A 20,349-nucleotide genomic window follows, 5' to 3' on the forward strand; every position below is an offset into this window, starting at 1 on the left:
ATTCACTGAAATGTACCAGCTATTCAAATAATAGTTACATCGCTCTTGGCATCCTATTAACCATGACCTCCGATGGATTTCTAATGGAATAGTTTATAGAACCAATGAGAACCAGGATTGAAATAAAGGGTTGATGATACTTGAGATCAGAACGCCTAGAAACGGTTAATCATAAGCAGCTCCAATATTGACTTTTCTGGGATCTTAGTGTGCTCCTACAAGGTGCAAACTTTAGACAGATGTGAAGATTCTTTGTTAGCACCAGGGATCTGCAATGAAACCTGTTCTAATCAGACCCTTGTAAGTTTAATTATTCATTCCATCATTATTCTACTTTTGGATCATGTTATTGTTCGTTTTAGTAGTTCTGACTTTAAAGTAAGGATTCTGAGAATAAAGGCAGAATTCTGTAATTTTAATGAGAACTTTTTCTTCAATTTTTTTTTCTTTTTATTTAAAGTTAGAACTCAAAAAATAAATAATCACATGTGGCCCTAATCCTCTTCCGTTAGAGAGATGGGGAGAAAGGCGCCTGAATCAAATAACTTCCACCTGTTCCCGAGGGAGCGGCTGAACTGTTTACCACCCGAGAGGGAACCAGAGGTAATCATGTGCCTTGAGGCCAGGCGGGCCCAGGGTGGGTGATCTCCCAGGATGTACTTTCTGATGAAACACCGCTGCGGGCTCCCGGAGGCTGCAGCGAGTGACATGTTTGCGTTACATCAGACCAAGCTCGCACCTGTGCACCTGTAAACAAATATTGACACACACACACACACAGACACAGACACACAGACACACACACACACACACACACAGGCACAGCCATATACGTTGATCCTATTTTTTATTTCCTTCATTTTATTAGAACTAGATAAGTAAAGCTTACTGTGTAAATATTTTACTTAAACCAGCCATTTCCATTTGGATCAAACCGTCCTTATCTGAATCAACACTCCCATGTCCTCCCTGAGGACCAGGTGTGCAGAGCCGAGCAGCACATCATGTGATCCGCCTTCACTCGCCCTGTTCCTCCACATCATCCACAAGGCCATGATGTGGAACACAACGGAGGCTCACAGCAGCCAATGGCAGGCAGGCAAGTCAGAGCTCAGGGGACAAGATTCTGTGGTTATTTGCATTCCAAATAAATCGTCTGGTTGAGAACAGGGGCCCCGTCGTGTGTAAATAATACACTTCAAATGAGATTATTGGGCTCAGTCGGGATGAGGGTGCAGACACAGACCAAGAAGTCGACGCAACAGGTAGATTTGCAGCTCAAGCAGTTCCGGCTACAGCCGGACTCTAAAGACGGCAGAGCAGGACTGAACACTGTCCCCTCCTACACAAGGGGTATCTATACCTGAAAAGATATGAACACATAGATTCACACACTGGCGATCTGTTTCACAGCCAGGTCTTATATTTATTAGTGTGAGTTAACATTAAGCCATGCAATCTGCATGGCGAAAATTAATTGCAATCCTACAAATTCTCTTCATGTTTACCGCAAAGTAAACCCTAAGCATATCAAGTACATGATTGACATCTGTCACAAGCTGAAATCTTATACCATAAAAATAGGAACACTTTCCGACTAAAGAATACAGTGTAAACATCTAGGATTATTATAATGGAAGTCAGTTTATGACAATATAGTTATCAAATAAAAAACAACCATCAATCAAGTTTTATATTCAGACTAATAAAGAGATTCACTGTGAATCAAAAAAGATTTAGTACTCAAGATAAGAGAGCAGAATGAGATACGAGACACAAATTTATTAGGTACCGCTCTTTGGACTCCTCATACAGGATATATCACTTTCATGTGGGGCGAGACGACTCAGACTTCTGAAGGTACTGTTTCACAACATTTATAACAGTTGACAACTCTGCCATGGCTCCCAGACCTGCAATAAAATAAACAATATCAGACAATTACAATGACTTGTTTGGCCAGCGGCCTCCTCACTACTGAACCTGCATCTGGACTCCCGATGGGAGTCCAGATGCTGCAAAGCCACGGACTGAATGGAGGGTGACAACGGATAAGTGTCGCTGGAGAGTTACTTAAGACTCTTCTGATTTGGGAAGGAGAACAACACGGGAAAGCCACAGGAGGCCTGCACAAGGCCTAAGACGTCACTGCTTATGGTCTTCAGAGACAATCTCAGACATCCTTCAGGTACCAATGGGTATCATCCAGGGAGTAATAAGGAGTCTGCTTGACTCATTATGTGTCGACGATGTATCCTACTTCGGTATGCAGACAGTGCAAAGGACCCTTTCATTATGCAGAAACATTATGCTGGATTCTTTTTACAAACTGTAAATACCAACCCGGCCTCCTGCATGGTAGCAGGTCAATTCTGATGTAATGTATGAGGCCGATTTCAACTATTGAACTATACATGGCTCTGACTCAATGCCTTCAGTGAACAGGAAACTGGTGGAAGTCGTTGTTCCGACCGGTGCAGCAAGGCGTGGCGTTGCACAACGCTGTTGTGCTGGGAAGTTTGCTGGTATTCAAGTAGCACAGGTTACTGTCACCAGTTACGGCAATTATAGTGAGCTGGGGAAGTTTTGAAAATAGTTCATGCTTACAATATAACTGCTACAATTTATATTTATGATGCATATGCGCCATTTTATTTATGAATTATTTTAAAGTTATTGCTTTATTACAACACATATTTTGACAAATAATGCAGCTTTCTGTCAGATTTCTATAAGCCTGTATTCATGTGACCTTCTGTCAATCTGCTGTTGGTGAAATAGTGTGACATTTATCAATACATATCTTGGTAATGTTTCCGTTAGCCCCAAAAGGCTGGGAACTACCTACTGAGAACAAACTACTACTACTGTACCTACTGGCCTACTTTACAGGGCAGTCTCAAAGATCTTTAGAGGTTTTTGGGTTATGGGTGGAAGAGGAACGACCACAAAATGAGGAGGATTACCACGCTATGCAACTTGATCCTGAGCTCATCCGCCTCACATATTTACCCTGCAGGTACTCGTGTGGTACAAAATAACCAAATTCTATCACTTAAACTAACTAAGAGAGCATGAGGAATCGAAGAGTCTGGAGCAAGTATGACATAAGACTTATTGTTGAACAAGCAACAACAAGGCAGAGTAGTCTGCAAAGCACTGCGAACATAAGATCCCGGTCTTTTTATTCTCACTCACCAAGCTATTTCCCATATGGTATCCCCGCCCACAGCACGCATTATTCTCCTTCTATGGTAAGGCCAGTCAGTCATACATTACTCTAATTATGTGGTCAACATCCGCAGCTAATCTAATTTAAACATTTGGTTAACATCCGCAACTAATCTAATCTAAACATTAGGTTGACGTCAGTACGCCTTATACTCTCTGGCGCCGTGCCAAGTCTTTCCTATGAATTCATAGGTGATTTAGCTGCTTTCCACAATTAATGTATCTATATGATATATAGGCCTGATAATACTCATAGTTAACATAAAAAGTAATGGTTAATTTCTCCCATACTCGCTTGTTGGCTTTGATACCAAGACCGCTTGGTTTGTGTTACCATCTATCAGAAAATACCTACTTCCTTGTTCTGACGTTAACCAGGAAATGAAATGTATCAGTAAATGCAAAACCTCTCTGTCTCTACAGACAATAGATCATGTCTCGACATGCCCCTGTGCCCTTAAGCAATAAAGATAAGAATAATATAGCCCAATACAATACCCACTAGGGCTGTTACACCAATATCTGGTCCACATTACCAGATGTACCATAAAGATGGTGAAAAAAGGAAGTTGTGACCAGGAAATCCCTCATTGACATACACAGGAAACAAGATTAATTTACTCCTGGTCATAAAACCGCCGAGAGAACTGCTCTTCGTACCACCAGATGCTTGTGTGATAGTAAAAGATGTGACTCCGATGAAGGGTTGCTGTCTCTTTCAATTGATTCAAATGACTAATGACAGTTGTCTAATTTATGGACAATTCCTTACAGTCTTAAACCAACAACTCATAAACAAGCTATTTGAGAAGGAATGTTTTAACTCGTCTACCGAAACCGTCTCAATCGATACAATGCATAATAATAAATTGTATTTATAATAATGAGTGAGTGGGACTGAGTGAGCAAGCTTTCAGATCCAGCAAATGTTTCTGGTTGTTTATGTTGGGAAAAATAACCTGCTGAGTACATCACATGTACATTATAAATATAGCTAACTCCTACCCTAGCCTGATGAGCACATCACATGGACACATTATAATATAGTCAACTCTTGCTCTAACCCAACAACACAAACATGATAATATATAGTCAGGTCAAGGCCGGAGCTGAAGGCCCCATCTCCTAGGCAGGCAGATGGTGGACACTCAGACAATGCACCAGTATCATCTCCAGAACGGGAGAGCCACATTAATTTATCACACAGGAGACATTTTGAGAGCTCTTCCCCGTTAGGAGGAACCAAGAGATACCTCTGCCCACACCAGGGGCCTGAGAGCCACATTAAATTATCACACACGAGACATTTCAGGGGGGCACTCCCCGTTTTAATTTATCACACCGGAGACACGAGGAACTCTCCCCGTTACGAAGCTCTCTCAGGGCCTGGGAGCCAAAACACACAGAACCGCACACACCTCAAACGCACACACCTCATCGAGAGGAGGATACAGCATAAGACTGCATCACACAGGGACTCTTCACCTTCTTCTGAAGCAGACCTTCCACGGAGGCGAAGCTCCGGACGAACCATCAGCGCTGATTAGGGACTTAGACATATTCGATTTCTCACGCTTTATGACTCTGTATAACCGTTGCCACTTTACTTAATAAATCCAAGGTCCTCGTGCCGATAGACTTTATTAACTCTCCGTCTCATTTTATCTGGTCCAGTAGCTAGACAGACCGTTTTTCCCCACATTTACACATTACGCATTTTACAGAGAACGTCCTGAGAATGTGAGTGTGTTTAAACCCCCCTGGTTGGGCCTGGCCTTTATCAATCACTTCCATAAATGTCGTACTAAGTGCTATTTCCGTATAACAAACAACGCAGACTGAGTATAAAACACAAGCCGGTAATTCATGAGAAGCCGAGCGGGAGAGCTGACCCCTGACCCGGTCAACGGCCATCAACTAGCTTCATGGTAGAGTGAACAAGGAATGTGGCCGCAAAGTCGGCGGGGGGAAAATAACTACAACCAGCCTTACTGATTCATATTATATAAATCACGTGAATTTATGTTGTGGAAACAAGATATCAGCTTTTTGAATAACAACACACCCACACACACACAAACAAACAAACCTTCATCTCCACACACCAGTTTCTTGGCAATGCAGGGGATTTCCACGTATCCAAAGTCTTTGAGGATGGCTATTTGCCGGGCTGTGATTGGGTGGTTCCACATGGCCGTGTTCATGGCGGGACAGAAGAGAAGAGGCCGGGAGCTCTCCCACGCTCTCACCACACACGTCTGCCAAATCAAAGTTAGACATTTATATTGGCGCCATCTATTTCATCCTTCAGGTGTCTGATGATACCTTAGTAGTATTTAATGAACCAAAGGTAACCAATGGCAGTTCACTTACAAGTCCAACTGGACTGTGTAGCTGGTGGCGGATGATGTTTGCGGTTGGTCACAAGTTATTTTATTTGCTTTTAGTTTTCTTGGTTGTTATTTAGAAAAACTTCCTGTAAATATTTTTTTTCAGGAGCATTTGGGAGGTTGAGTGCTTCCGGTCCCTAAACCGGAAGTTGTGGGGCCTCGGTGTGTGGGTAAACCGTTGAGAACACTGGGGGCACTTATTGTTATGGTGCCAGGGATGTCTGCGGACCTGGGGTTAGGTTATGGGAGAAATGTACCTGTACAATCAATGATAATATATAATTCTTATTATGCCTATACACTATATGAATCTAATAATTGTGGAGAAAAGATTGAGAAGACAAGTCACCCAAGTCACCCCTTCCCTGTAAATGTGGCCTGGAGTAGCACCAGCAAGTCTGCTGACAGACAGACAGACAGACAGACAGACAGACAGACAGACAGACAGACAGACAGACAGACAGACCACGAGGTGAACTGGGTGACAATAAGTTCCCCCAGCATTCACCAACGGTTTACCCACACGCCGAGGCCCCACCACTTCCGGTTCAGGGACCGGAAACTCTCAAACTCCCAAATACTACTCACCTTTACCACTAACTCATGGGACTTACCAGTAGATTGTCACAGATGCCACTTGCAATTTTCCCAAGGGTGTTGGCATCTAGTGGAGCGATCACAAATAGGTCTGCCCAGCGCCTGAGCTCGATGTGCAGCACAGGGTCGGAGCGCTGCGTCCACAGCTATCAAAGAGAGCAAGTCATTATGGTAAGAACAGACCCCTCATCCAACCCACCATGGGGGCAGATCCTGGGGGGACGGAGGGGACTCCAACTACTGGAAAACAGAACCCCCCCCCCCCCCCCCCCCCCCAAAAAAAATCCATAATTGTTAAAATGTATGAAATAAGAATATATACTAAATAGAAGCCAACACCCCATTTTACTGGTTCTATTTATGTCACCTATGTATCCTGAGCAGTGGTTTGAACCTTTGTATAGACATAGTGGCATTTGTGGATGCATGGCTCTGTAAAATAGGTAAATATGCATAGTGATGGTGCAAATGGGATTCATGAAGATACATTTTGAGCTACTAGTAATGGCTGCGGGTCTGTAGCAGAAGATCATTTGATATAGGATATTATTTATGTTCCCTCCAGAAAATGCTCTGGTAAAAATTCCATGTTGTGGTCTCTCCCCCTATGTTGTAATGAGATCTGCTCCCTAATAAATGTCCATTGAGAATGTAATAAAGTCATCTTCACCTCCCACTCATCCTTGTCTGTGTAGACCTTAACCGATATCTCCGCCGGGTTATAGAAGTGATGAGCATGCTCGGTTGAAACCACTCGCACCTCCACCTGGAGCCATGAATAACAGGAGAATGTTTGGTCAGCTTTCATTCATCACAATATGTCTGCATTGAAACAAAAGGTAATGATATGCTAAAAAAATAATTTTTTGATCATATTATATCAAACTTTCTAGGGGGGGGTTGACCCTTTTTTAACCATGTCAATCATTTCTGTCTTAACTGAAAAAGAGTCATCCGAACACATAACATTAGGGCTAATTCCTTTAAGTAATAAAACATTAAACAACATACAACAAACAAACAATAATACAAGGCATAACAAACAATCATTAAATAAAACTATAGCATGGGTTAACCAGAAGGTAAACTATCGATGAACCTCCAGGATGTCATAATTGGGGGACCTAGCCATGCCTAATCAGTTGGAGTCCTGGCTTTTCGACTTCCCGAGGGGTCAAGAAAACAGGCACATACGAACAAATGGTAGTTAGAGAAACAGAATGTGAAAATAGAATTTTCCCATTACACCCTCTTTCATATTGATCAATTCGGTCCACTGGGTCATATTTCACAAGTAGATGCTAGTCAGTTTATAGGAATCTCGATAGGAGATCTCCAAGGTTTACCTTTTTGCAGTTTTCTCAACCGCTCTAATTTAGAGCCATCTAGCGGTGCAGTTATGTTATGTCACTAACATTAATGCACGAACGAATAAAATGTTTCATGCACTTAAAGGATTTATATATAACAATAAAACCTTATTTTTCCTGAGTGTAACGTCATCTTACCCCTGGCAATTCCAGAAGTTGGGAGACCAAAAGAGGCAGTTTTAGAGCCGCGACGCTACCCGTCACCCCAACAAGCACACGGAATGTACCACTTCCGTTCAACAAATCACATTTTGGGGACACCCCAGTCTGCATATTAGTGATAGGACGACTTCAGAACATATCGGTTTGCTTCAATACCCAAGTATTTCCAGGCCTAAGAATCCTGTGCTAAGGATTCACTCTTTCTTTCGTGTTTCCTGGTCCTCTGTTTCCGGCAACACTGACGTCTAGCCAATGACGTAACGCTCAGCAAGCAGTACCTCGTAGTCTGCGCATGCGTACGTCATGTTCTGACTGGCCGGGTTACTAATTCAGTGCTGCCTGTCAGTGGGGCTCAAAGACTGTTTGACGAGAATAACAAGGACATAATGAAAATGTCCCTGCTCACACCCCATGTATACTGGGCACAGCGCCATGAAGACATTTATCTGCGGGTAGAGTTGATAGACACACAGGTAGGATCGCTTGACCCACCAGGGCTGAGCTCGACCTCGTCAGTACTATGAGTTTATGGCTTTATACTACATTGTGAACTGAACTGTGAGGGTAAACCCGATTACTTCCTATAAAACAATCTAGATACATGCGACCAGAGCGGTCGATCTCGTGTTAATTCAGCTCATGATCATATAGTTAAATATTTTTAATAAAATTCACAATGATCCCATTTGATATAAGATTCAGTTGTGGTTGGTGTCGAGGAGCGCCTTTTCGTAGTAGCGTTCTTTGTCCGAATATGAAGGTCCATAAAATGACTTCCTATAAAAAGTCTAGCTACATGCGACGAGAACGGTCGATCTCATGTGAATTCAGCGCATGCATCCTTTTGACATCTGGTGGGTAGATATAAATATATATAGATATAGATATAGATATAGATATAGATATAGATATAGATACATAGATATAGATATAGATAAATTATTATTTTTTATTGTTATTATTTTTACAAAAATAATCCCATGTTGATATAAATTAATTTGCGGCTGGTCTGGAGTAGCTCCTAAGTGCATAGTTAGGCTATGTAGTTGGTCGGCTGTAAAGCAAGAGTATGTCAATCTAACAAGTTTTTGTCTTTTTCAGAATATGAAGGTCCATATGCATGAAAACGTCCTAGAATTTAGTGGTGAGTGTCTGGTGTCATTGAGGCCTTGTGTTTCGTGTGGTTGGGAATTGTTCTGGAGTAAACCAAAGGATTTCATACCTGTTTTGGCTTGATTAAAGGACAGGGTCATGGCGCAAAGGGACAAAATGACTATCAGTTCAGTCTGGCTTTTCGGATGCCGGTAAACCCAGAGGTAAGATCAAGCCCTGTCTATCTTGATGGTATCAGTAATGCTGTGGAAATGTATTCTGATGATAATCTTATGACATGTATGATTGTAGGTGAGCTTCAAGTCCACACAGAGGCAGGTGAGTATTACAGTAAAGAAAGCTCAGCGAGGCTGGTGGGATAGGCTAACCATTCAGGAGAAAAAGCCTCTCTTCCTGGCCCCGGACTTCGACCGCTGGCTGGAAGAGTCTGATGCTGAGATGGAGATACATGAGAAGGTGAACATAAAAGCTGTATTCTGTTTGAGAGGAACAATCGTGCTTACACCTTGTGTATGGGCACATAAAGGTATAGTGAAATACTGGCACTAGGCTTTATAATTAAAAATGTATACGGTTTATACTGTTTGCCCTGTTTTTTCTGTTCGTCCTTACTTTAACATTTACCTTAGCATCTATTTTTGTTTTCCTAAGCACTTTGTATTTTTATTTTATTGTAAAGAGCCCCCAAGGATAGATATTATATCCTGTGTCTTCCACTGCTGCTGTTCTGTGACAAAGGAATTTCCCCTCCGGGGGATTAATAAAGTTTTATCAATCTATTTTATCTGTCTGTCTATCTATAGACTTTGAGTCTCTAGCAAGTAACACAGATTTCACAATGAGTGTGCTGTACATTTCATGTCCAGTTAAGAACCTAATGTCTTTCTTCCAAAAGGAGGAGAAACAGAAAAGAGTAAAGATGTCCAGAAGAGAAGAGAATGGTGAGTATTAATCATACAACAAACGGATGTTTGTTTAGGACTGATTATGTAAAAGTTATTAAATTAAATAAACATATTTTTGGTTATGCTTGTGTACTCATAGATGAACTGTTAAATGAATGAAATGAGTTAATCCCATTGTTTCCAGGGCGTCCTAGTATTAAGACGATATTCCTGTTCCTGTATAACCTGGTCCAGTTCCTCTGCTTCTCCTGGATCTTCATCAACATGACTGTGCGGCTCTTCATCTTTGGCCAAGGTTAGGATCTTAATCCCCTGAAACGTCTGTATTTATTTAATTGATTTAATCCATAGTTAGATCGATGATGCTGTTCAAATCTTGAACTGAACCTGTCACAGCTCTGTGCTGCTCACTTTCCAGACTCTATGTACGACACCTTTCACACCATGTCGGATGTCATGTTCTTCTGCCAGACTCTGGCAGCCATTGAGGTGGTTAACGCTGCTTTTGGAGTGGTCAAGACAGGAGTGGTTCCTACTTTAATCCAGGTAGCCCGGTTTCCTTATCTCGCAGCGACACACCTTGTAACTGTTGCCGTTAGGCGGCCGATAAGCTAATATTTACTGCTCCAGGTGGTTGGGAGGAATTTCATCCTCTTCATCATCATTGGGAGCTTGGAGGAGATGCATAACAAAGCCGTGGTCTTCTTTGTGTTCTATCCTTGGAGCGCTATTGAGATATTTCGGTGAGTCTAGGCGTTTGCTTTTTTTTTTTTTTTTTAATTGAATGGAAAAGGGATTGAATCCTCTTAAAACCAACTTGGTGTGCAATAGTTTAGGCTCAAACACTTAAACACAGAATTAGATAATTTTCTGTATACATTTTGAGTGTAGATAATCGTTTTGCCATTTCCTCCAGGTATCCTTTCTACATGCTGGGCTGTTTCAACACAGAGTGGAAAGACCTCACCTGGTTGAGGTACACTGCATGGATACCCTTGTACCCCCTAGGAGCCCTGGCTGAAGGTAGGTGTATACATCGTATTCCAAGTGTTTCCCCTTTTAGTCAACTGGAAAATAATAATAAAAAATATATATATTCTCAACAATTGCAGCTGTGGCGGTCGTCCAGTCCATCCCCCTCTTCGATGAGGCTAACTTGTTCAGCATTGATCTCACAAAGTCCATCGGCGTGTCGATCAGATTCTCCCACTTCCTGTACATCTACCTTGTTCTGATGGTCTTTGGTGAGTCTGAAAAAATAACCTTCTCGTCAGGTTTACTGAACCAATGCGTTATGTACTCTAACCAAAGGTCCATTTTCAGCGTTGACCGTAAACTTCCGACACCTCTACAAGCAAAGGAAGAGGCGGTTCCACACCAAGAAGAGGAAAGCTCAGTAGGATGAAGCAACATTTCAGAATCATCTCTGTCTGCCCTGTGTGAATTCAACTTCACATTCAACTTTTTCGTTTCTTAATAGTGATGTTTCCAGTGTCCTTGGATCGTGATTTGTATTTGACGTGCAGTTAATTTAGAGGGTCCCCTTATTTAAAAAAATTTACTTTTTATACTGTATTACAACCTATATTTTGTAATTTTGTGAATGAAATGAACAATTAAAAGATATTTCTAGATTTATGGAATCCTTGTAATCATTTGTTGGTATGTGGCTGGGTTTATTTGATTATTCCTTATGTATGGAACTACTCAGCATAGCGTTTTAGTTTCGTGGTATTTTTATCTAAAAGTGATGGTCTTTAAGCTCTATTCACTCTTGTAAACCCCCTTTGATCTGTGAATTAATTTTCATTCTGAGCGAAACCAAGCTTTTTATTTTATATTTTAATACATTGATGGTACCATTGCCGATTATTTATTGAACCTAGAAATGTCAGCTACTCAGTATCCATTACAACAGTAATAACAAATGGCAATTTTATTAATAAATCCCCAAGCTTTTTGGAGATTGTACTTATGAAAGGTACTATAAACAGTAGAAAAATATGTACATGCCACTGTTAAACACACCATGGTCTTGCACATTCACAAACAACAGGCCACACAAGTACTATATTTACAGCCATCTGCTTGACTTCCACGCTGTTTCAGTCCATACTGGAGGGGCTGTCCTCGACTTGGCAGCAGATTTTGGAGCTGATCATTTCAAAGTCTTATTCTGCCCCTGGATCACGCTGCCACTCAGCTGGAGAAGTCGGTGTGCATGGGCGCAATGTTCTGGTCGAAGGCGGCGTACTGGGAGTCCCCGGCGCTGGCCAGCCGGAGCTGCTTGGCGGCGTGGGAGAGCTGGAAGGCGGCGTCGGGGTGGGCCGAGTCCGGGAGCAGGGTGCACTCCCTCTCCAGCAGGTCCCCCACCCCCTTCAGAAGCTCCCGGAATCCGAAGGCCAGGGCGGCCTTCCGCAGGCGGTTCAGCTCCTGGGGGACAGACGAAACACTTCCTTAAAAAACCAGAACGAGGGAAAACCTGCTCGACCGGCCAGCCCGGCAGGGTGGGTTTAAAGAGCGTTCACCTTATAGAAGGTCTGGGTCTTCTCTGGAAGCTTCCGGGCGTTCCTCAGAATCTTCTGCACGTCAGTCTGTGGAGGAGGATGCATGCGACATGTGAGCGGCATGCTTGAGGAACAGCCAATACAATCCATTTACACAAGGAAACTCATATTTATTAAAAGAGCACCCATGTAAAAATGCACATGTATAATAGATGGAGGCAATGCACCTGTAATCCACTAGCCTTGATCCACACCGTCACATTCTGAGCATAGCTTCGTTTAATCGAGGGTTGGACTGGGAATGGACTCTTGCTGTCGTCCTCCCCATAGGGGTTCTCAGCCGCCTCTGGAAGAACAACGCAGATAATCAACGACCACTGTCCGAGGGTTGTAGACGTGCATGGGCCTACTGCTTTGACGATGCAAAGGCATTGACATGAATGGGGTTAATTGCATGGTGAGGTGAATTACCAGATATTGGTCCCAGGTGGGCGACCTTGCCCAGCCAGGGCAGAGGCTCCGGGCCGGGCTCAAACAGAGACATCATGAGGTTGGACTTCTTCTTGCTGTCTGCCTGGGAGTACAGCATGCCATACCAGTCCGGCCTGGTGACACCAGGAACGGGTGGGAGAAGATTCCTTTCAACATGAGCTCAATGCAGTTCAAATGCAAGTGTATATAATCAAAAGGAAAGAAGGACTCTCTGCTCCTCTCCCCAAATCCCGCCCACCCCCGAAAGGAAGGCTGGCTGAAACATGAGATTTGTTTACTCTGTAGCCTTAAGAGTTCAAAGTCAACGTTCTTTCATACGCAAAGTATTTACACAGGATCCTTCTGAACAGCAAATTTCCCTGTGACATGCAAAGCAGCAGAACGTAGTTAGACAGATTATTAAGCAGAGTCCCAGATAAGAGACAAAATATAGGATGAGCAAAACATATGCATCATAAAAGAAAACACCAGCAGCATTCCAGAGACGGTGAATAATAAGTAGGGATGGGAATTGATAAGAATTTCACGATTCCGATTCTGCTTATCGATCCGATTCCTTATCGATTCTCTTATCGATTCTCATTGGGTGAGAAAATAAGTATACATGTGTTTGTTTGCATTACATCTCTTTAATATCTGATCAGAAGTGCTTCTAGTATTAGGAAATTGTACATTTTCAAATCAATTGGTCTAGACGAAAAAATATATCGCTTTTTAAGCCCAAATGCCATCATTATGTGCCATACAACTAAAAACACAGACTGAAAACAGCCAAGTAAGAGCTTGTGCCTTTTGGAATTCTAACAGTGCTCATTTGCATTCAACTTGTAACAAAATTAAACTGACATAAACAAAATGAAGCATTGATTAGACAGATTTATTAGATGGGCCTAACTAATAAACCGTTGGAACACACAAGACCGGAAACCATAGCAATGCCGGTAAACAAACCCCGAGAAGCCCAATCCCTATGAGAGCTCCCCACGCTACGGCCATCCGGAGGCGACAGAGCTGTTGGCCGTGATATTATACAATTATAATATAGTATATAATATATTATATACTATTATATATAGAGATCCGGGAGTCGCAAACTGCAACAATCACTTTCTCCTCCATTCCGCGGTTCACCCGGACTGCACTGCACTGAGTTTGACGGCTGAACGCTGATTGGCTGTTACGTTACACATGTCACTCAGTTATCACGCTGTTGAACGCTGATTGGCTGTCATCACGACAAAAACTTGTCGCCGGTTTTCTCCCGCGACAAACTCGCCCTTATACGCGTCTCTACGTTCACTTTGTATGGGATCTTGTCGCCCCGTCGCGTTTGGTTTGAACGCACAATGCGATTCTTCCTCGGCGGCGACATGTTTGCTGCGTTCTGAACCAAATCAAAGCAGCGTGTGTGTGACGTCACGACGCATTTGCCGCGACCGGAACCGATAAGCGGAATCGTTAAGCAGGCTTGCTAACGATTCCAAGGAATCGGTTGACTCGGAACCGGTTCTGAACAAGAACCGGTTCTCGATTCCCATCCCTAATAATAAGAATATAGCATAAGTATCCTGGTGGTTATAGACAAAGGAAGAGAATGGATCGACATTAAAGAATATAAATATGAAATATTATTCATATAAAAAGGAGGTGGGCCAATGAATATGCATATTCAATTCAAGTAATGTGACCCCAGGGCATGGACTGCGTAAGTGCCCTTAATGAGTCAGACAGACCAGGGCCTCACAAGGTGTTTTTAAGGGCACTCACCCCAGCTGGACCAGTGCCACCATGCCCTCCACCTTCAAACTGCCGTGCAAAAGGACACAGAAGTTGGGACTCTTTCCCGCCATTTGACTGGCGGAGACCTCCTCCTCAGGCTCCTCCGCCGCACCGGTGCTGACGTCCTCCGCCTCTGGAAACAGCAGAAACAGAGCCGCTTGGAACACACAAGGGGAGGCTCTCTACAGCGGTCGCTGGCAATAACGATATTTATTATTTCATAATTTAGCGGACACTTTTATCGGATGCGACGCACAGTGCATTGAGATTCAGGTCATTCATACACAGGATGGGGGTAAGGCCTCTTGCTCAAGGATGCCTAACGATAAACCCAGTAACACTGGCTGGGAGTTGAACCCCCTAACACCTACCCTCCCCTGGGGTCCAAAACATGAAATGCAAACCTTTGATCACGGCGATGGGCAGAACCAAGTGTCGGGACGTGACAGGGGGGCTTGAAATGTCCCCTATCTCAATGAATCCCACAATCTCCAAGTCTGCAATAAGACAAATGGGGAAAATCTGTTGTAATCTGTTGTAATCTTGATGTGAACATATATACGCCTGCCGCCAAAGGACTGGCTACCTGTGTTGACCACCCTGGGCATGGGGTCCACCTCGTCGTCCACTACCACAGGCTCCGGCCGAGGGAACACCTGCACATCGGAGGACAGGTTCCCGCAGTGCAGGACCGCATGGAAGGGGGAGTACGCCTGGTCTATGAGCCTCCTGCAAGCAGGCGCACACACACACACACACACACACACACACACACACACACACACACACACACACACACACACACACACACACACACACAGACACAGAGAGAGAATTTGACCCTCCAAAATTAGAGATGTTCTGATACCGATTCCTGAACTTGAGTATCGGCCGATACTGAGTAACATTTTGGGGATACATTTTAACAGCTGTATACTACTAACACTGTATGAATATATCGATACAGCATCTAGAATTGTAACTACTAATAACATTCGCTCTTATTGAAGGGTTCTCTTACGATGACAGGAATGTACTTATTTTAAAGGTCCCATGACATGCTATTTTATGTATTCTTTAATATAGGTATTAGTGGGCAACTAACACAGTATTCAAAGACGTTCCCTAAATTCAGCCGTGGTGCAGAGTTACAGCCACTCCGAGCCAGTCGCACATTGAGCTTCCCCCAAATGCGCTGTTTCGGTGGGCGTGTCAAGGAGGAGGGTGGGGGTGTGGCCCTGAGCAGCTTGCAGCCACCATGCGCTCTGTTTACAGTGGATGTATCGCAATGGCGAGCCGCACACAGCCTTTAGCCGTGTTCTGTAAATATTCTAGAACACACGGGAGTCCTGGAGCTCTATATCTAAATATTATCATATAGCCTACACAGATATCTATATCATATAATATATATTATCACGGCCAAAAGCTGTGTGAGCCGATATTATGAATCTCAAACGACCGCGTTGGGTTCTCCGACGTTCCTGGTTCTTCAACGTCCACATCAATGTGAATACACACACTGTAACGCAAGTGTTTCTTGTCGGTTCTTTGACGTGTCTTGTATTTCCACAACGAGACTGTCGTGGGGGTTATCTGAGCCATGGTTGAGAAGGAATTGGGGGAAAGGAACTTTGATTTGACTCGCTGAAGTACATGAACTGCGACATGGCGCCGGTTGCCGCGAGGCACCATCGCCCGGCAGCGGGCAGCCGGCAGCGCGCGGTTCAGTCGACTTCAGGTTGATGTGAAAGTGGAAGAACCAGAGACGTCGCAGAACCCGACAAAGTCGTTTGTGATTCATAATATCGTCTGGAGGCGCACACAATATGTTATATGATATAGATATCTATGTATTATATGATATTATTTAGATATAGAGCTCCAGGACTGTAACGCAAGTGTTGTACACTTCCTTGTTATTTGGATAACCGTTCTGCTGTTGGTGTGATGGCGCATAACACGTCGGACTCTCGTATCTGGTATTTCTACAACGAGACTCGTATTGGGGGTTATCTCAGCCAAGGTTGAGAATGAATTGGGGGGAAGGAACTTTGGCTTTGACTCCCTCAAGAACATGAACCACGACATGGAGGAGAAAGGGATTGTTGGCGGCGAATGTCTCCCGCTTGAGCCCCGCTGAGGGACCACCGCCGGAGGCGGAGGTGCATAAGCGCTGCCCGGCAAAGATCCCTTTCTCCTCCTTGTCGTGGTTCATGTTCTTGAGGGAGTCAAAGCCAAAGTTCCTTCCCCCCAATTCATTCTCAACCTTGGCTGAGATAACCCCCAATACAAGTCTCGTTGTAGAAATACCAGATACGAGAGTCCGACGTGTTGCGCCATCACACCAACAGCAGAACGGTTATCCAAATAACAAGGAAGTGTACAACACTTGCGTTACAGTCCTGGAGCTCTATATCTAAATAATATCATATAATACATAGATATCTATATCATATAACATATTGTGTGCGCCTCCAGACGATATTATGAATCACAAACGACTTTGTCGGGTTCTGCGACGTCTCTGGTTCTTCCACTTTCACATCAACCTGAAGTCGACTGAACCGCGCGCTGCCTGCGGCCGGCTGCCCGCTGCCGGGCGATGGTGCCTCGCGGCAACCGGCGGCATGTCGCAGTTCATGTACTTCACCGAGTCAAACCAAAGTTCCTTTCCCCCAATTCCTTCTCAACCATGGCTTAGATAACCCCCACGACAGTCTCGTTGTGGAAATACAAGACACGTCAAAGAACCGACAAGAAACACTTGCGTTACAGTGTGTGTATTCACACACACACATGTGGCGCTCGCACGGTCGAGTCTCATTGGCGGGCCAACGTCTCTGGGCGGGCCAGGCAGAGTAAGGGGAGGAGCTGAGATTCCTCATGACGTCATGAGCACAGATTTCCAAATCAGCGCACTTGAGCCTCCGTTTTTTCAAAGGCGAGCAGAACAGCTAGTGCTCGTTTTACACCAAACGCAAGTTTTAGCCACTGGGGGACCATAGGCAGGCTAGGGGAACTCATATTTATGTTAGAAAACCTCATAAATTGAGATTTTCATGTCATGGGACCTTTAAGAAACTTTGAATAAAAGCCTCTTCTAAATAACAAAATTGTAATGTGAATACATGTACAGAGAATTAATTCGAGTTTGTCTAGATTTATTTTCATCAAGATTTGTCTAGTTTGTCTAAAATAGATAATTTACATTGATCATTTATAATTATAGTACTACATTTGTATTAGTTTAGTGTGAGCATCCATGTTTTTCTGACTTGGTAGCTCGAACGCACGTAGGTCAGAGATGACAGGTTACCCATTCAGTCCTCCAAACCTCTGACCATGAACAAACACAGCGTAACACTGCACGTTTGTGATGTTATTTGCCTGTGTCGTAAATGAGCTAGTCAAACAAACATAAAATGTGACGATATCGGATCGGCGAATGGACTTGCGTACTACTCGCTGATACCCGATACTGTATTTTAGGCAGTATCAGCGGCATTTAAGATACTGGTATCGGTATTAGAACCACTCTATCCAGGATACACATTATTGTGGCTCTAAAAAAGTCAATTTTCTCCTCATGTGAAGGTACTCTTCAAATGACTGCGTCCGAATGACCTTCTGGTGGTTAAATTACTTTATTTTATTTTATTACATAGCTTAAGGAAACAATTGGATCCAAACAAACATAAAATATGAAAAACATAGTCTTACCCAAACATAGCCTGAACACTCTTCAGACACAGCTGCCCCTCCATAGTAAAGATCTGCCCATCCCCACCACTCAGACGCAACAGCTCCTCCAAGTTGTCCATCGCATCAGTTGTCTGCAACTGGCAGCACAATAGATAACATTATTATACATCATATCATATACACAAGAAGAACATACATACATCATACCACATTAACCTAAGAAGCAACACTATTAAACCATCACAGTCACTATAAGTCAATATTATGTTGGAAGAAATATGTGGCGTGAATTAATGAACTGTCAATTCATTGTGTAGACAAAAGGTAGAAGCGTAGTAAAAGTAGTAAAATAAAATTATATTTTATAATTATCATATTCGAGAAAAAACGTGACTGAGAGGAATTGATGGACGGACTTGATACCTCCTCTGAGTTGGCAACACACATGATGAACATCTTGGTGGGAAAAGGAAACGGGAGGGGGAACTTTTTGTCATCTGCACGCTGTTTCAGTGTTTGGAGGGAATGACGTAGGGAACCCTTCCCAATACCCAGAGAGCCATCCGTCACCAGCACCACCTGCACAACATCACAGCACAGCTCACACCAACACAGTACTTCCACCACAAGTCAGTCAAACACCAACTACGACAAGCTTATCTTGGCTTGTGGTTTAAGCAGTATAAAGGCCTGTACACACCTGACACGGACAGGAGCTACCCCACTCCTGCTGGACTACGTTGCTCACTCCGTTGAGCGCTGATTCAATGCATGTTTTGTCATAGTCTTCCAGGTTACTCAGCGCCTCCTGCTCAGCAAATAGATCGTTCAAAGCAGATGAAGTTTAAAATCAAATAAAACCAATTTGTTCACAATATTGTGGCAAAATGAGAACTGAAGAGCCTCGAGCACCTTGGCGCCTGTGCTTTACCTGTAACGTGTTATAATCCCGTGTGAAGGGCACCAACAGCTCCCAGAGAGATGAGAAGGCAACCAGGGAGGTGAACTCCAAGCGGTAGTTGGCAGCCATGTGTTCGAACAGCATGGTTAGGCCGTGGACCGCCAGGTTCTTCCTCTGGAACTCCTCGCTGCTCTCCAGGGACACCGGCCGCGTCATGGACAGCGACACGTCCATCACCACCACGGTGGGCATCGTGAAGACCCAAGAAAGACACCTGCGTTGTACTTTAACTGAACACAAAAACGAATTTATAATTAATATACAAATATTATACGAGTAGCATTTTGAATTGCTTCTTAAATATAATATATCATGTTATGTACAAGTGTTCTGCAGCCTGCAGGTCCCAGAAGGAGTTAACATGTATAAATAACATAAACAAGATAAACGATGGGAGATATTTGTAACATATAATAAAAATCATGACACGAGGACCACATTCACAACGTTAGTACATAATAACGTATACAACATATAACAATAACTATAACACCTTCTGCTGGGTTCGCTGCGAAAAGGACGAGCCTGAGAAGGTTGTGTTCCTAACGCTGGCTAGCCAATCTGTCCGCCTTTAGATTGCATTATGCAGTTAGTATAGAACAAAAGACAAATATCTTGATATGAATGAAGACTTTAGTTCAATTCTGAATTTAGAAAGGAATTATAAAGTATGATTGCGACAAAGCTTCACGTATACTATCGTCTTCTCCACCATTTGTGATGTGCAACGCTTATTGCGTCCGTGTGAAACAAGGGATTAATGTAAACGGTCCAACCAGTGTTTATTACAAAGAAATAACTGTTTGAGTCGTAATGAATTATCACATTTCTAACTATTTAATTACTCTCACTGAAATCACTGTCTCAAATTTTTTGCTGAAATTGTTATCTTTATGTACATAAAAAAATTGCTTGGATTCATGTATGTGGACGTCAATGGACAACAAACATTTTCCATGTTTCGTCGTTAATGTAAATTAATGATAATGTTCTGTATGAGTTATAGGCTTTGCACACACATTTGCTCTCAATAATAGGCAATATTGATTCAATGTATGCCAAAGCACAAATTAAGTGAGCATGATCAAACTATATAATGTTAATGACTAGGGTAGGGAGGGGCAAGACAGTGAGAGT

At 43.2% G+C, this 20,349-nt stretch overlaps 3 protein-coding genes across 7 annotated transcripts in view; 1 reads left to right on the forward strand and 2 right to left on the reverse strand.

The window, feature by feature from the left end:
* Positions 1-11,632, forward strand: part of hacd3 (3-hydroxyacyl-CoA dehydratase 3) — a 114,782-nt gene extending 103,150 nt beyond the window's left edge. Inside the window, exons 2-12 of one of the 2 annotated variants that reach the window (XM_060062008.1) lie at positions 8,090-8,223; positions 8,852-8,894; positions 8,963-9,066; positions 9,155-9,319; positions 9,759-9,804; positions 9,953-10,063; positions 10,187-10,314; positions 10,399-10,511; positions 10,685-10,791; positions 10,881-11,012; positions 11,092-11,632. In XM_060062008.1, coding sequence (XP_059917991.1) covers positions 8,137-8,223; positions 8,852-8,894; positions 8,963-9,066; positions 9,155-9,319; positions 9,759-9,804; positions 9,953-10,063; positions 10,187-10,314; positions 10,399-10,511; positions 10,685-10,791; positions 10,881-11,012; positions 11,092-11,168 — 1,113 coding nt within the window. In that variant the 5' untranslated portion in view covers positions 8,090-8,136 and the 3' untranslated portion in view covers positions 11,169-11,632. The remainder of the gene's footprint in view (positions 1-8,089; positions 8,224-8,851; positions 8,895-8,962; positions 9,067-9,154; positions 9,320-9,758; positions 9,805-9,952; positions 10,064-10,186; positions 10,315-10,398; positions 10,512-10,684; positions 10,792-10,880; positions 11,013-11,091) is intronic. The other variant, XM_060062009.1, reaches the window with a different exon arrangement.
* On the reverse strand, positions 395-8,004 carry ppcdc (phosphopantothenoylcysteine decarboxylase). Of its 4 annotated transcripts, XM_060062042.1 has the most exons (6): positions 7,727-8,003; positions 6,889-6,984; positions 6,236-6,364; positions 5,321-5,489; positions 1,793-1,913; positions 395-747 (listed from the first exon to the last, which is right to left on the reverse strand). In XM_060062042.1, exons 1-5 carry the CDS (start codon positions 7,859-7,861, stop codon positions 1,828-1,830), a joined length of 615 nt encoding a protein of 204 aa, XP_059918025.1. In that variant the 5' UTR covers positions 7,862-8,003; the 3' UTR covers positions 395-747; positions 1,793-1,827. The 4 variants fall into 4 exon arrangements, with proteins under 4 accessions (XP_059918025.1, XP_059918023.1, XP_059918026.1 ...); XM_060062040.1 differs by lacking the exon at positions 1,793-1,913 and having other exon boundaries at positions 7,727-8,004; XM_060062043.1 differs by lacking the exon at positions 395-747 and having other exon boundaries at positions 1,763-1,913; positions 5,337-5,489.
* On the reverse strand, positions 11,591-19,970 carry ints14 (integrator complex subunit 14). The gene is made up of 12 exons (XM_060061965.1): positions 19,706-19,970; positions 19,183-19,442; positions 18,952-19,059; positions 18,675-18,830; positions 18,270-18,388; positions 15,133-15,275; positions 14,951-15,043; positions 14,535-14,679; positions 12,747-12,880; positions 12,503-12,621; positions 12,297-12,362; positions 11,591-12,201 (listed from the first exon to the last, which is right to left on the reverse strand). Exons 2-12 carry the CDS (start codon positions 19,402-19,404, stop codon positions 11,968-11,970), a joined length of 1,539 nt encoding a protein of 512 aa, XP_059917948.1. The 5' UTR covers positions 19,405-19,442; positions 19,706-19,970; the 3' UTR covers positions 11,591-11,967.
* Positions 19,971-20,349: the final 379 nt, after the last annotated feature.

This window comes from Gadus macrocephalus, chromosome 9 (assembly GCF_031168955.1).
Source record: "Gadus macrocephalus chromosome 9, ASM3116895v1".
Lineage (NCBI taxonomy): Eukaryota > Metazoa > Chordata > Actinopteri > Gadiformes > Gadidae > Gadus > Gadus macrocephalus.

Coding starts and splice junctions, on each gene's coding strand:
- ppcdc (XM_060062040.1), bottom strand. CDS start 7,861: ATGCAGACTGGGGTGTCCCCAAAATGTGATTTGTTGAACGGAAGTGGT. Junction 6,365..6,888: donor CAGACAAGGATGAGTGGGAG/GTGAAGATGACT, acceptor TCTCTTTGATAG/CTGTGGACGCAGCGCTCCGA. Junction 748..5,320: donor ACTGGTGTGTGGAGATGAAG/GTTTGTTTGTTT, acceptor ATTTGTTTACAG/GTGCACAGGTGCGAGCTTGG.
- ints14 (XM_060061965.1), bottom strand. CDS start 19,404: ATGCCCACCGTGGTGGTGATGGACGTGTCGCTGTCCATGACGCGGCCG. Junction 14,680..14,950: donor GCCCATCGCCGTGATCAAAG/GTTTGCATTTCA, acceptor TGCTGTTTCCAG/AGGCGGAGGACGTCAGCACC. Junction 12,202..12,296: donor AGACCCAGACCTTCTATAAG/GTGAACGCTCTT, acceptor TCTGTCCCCCAG/GAGCTGAACCGCCTGCGGAA.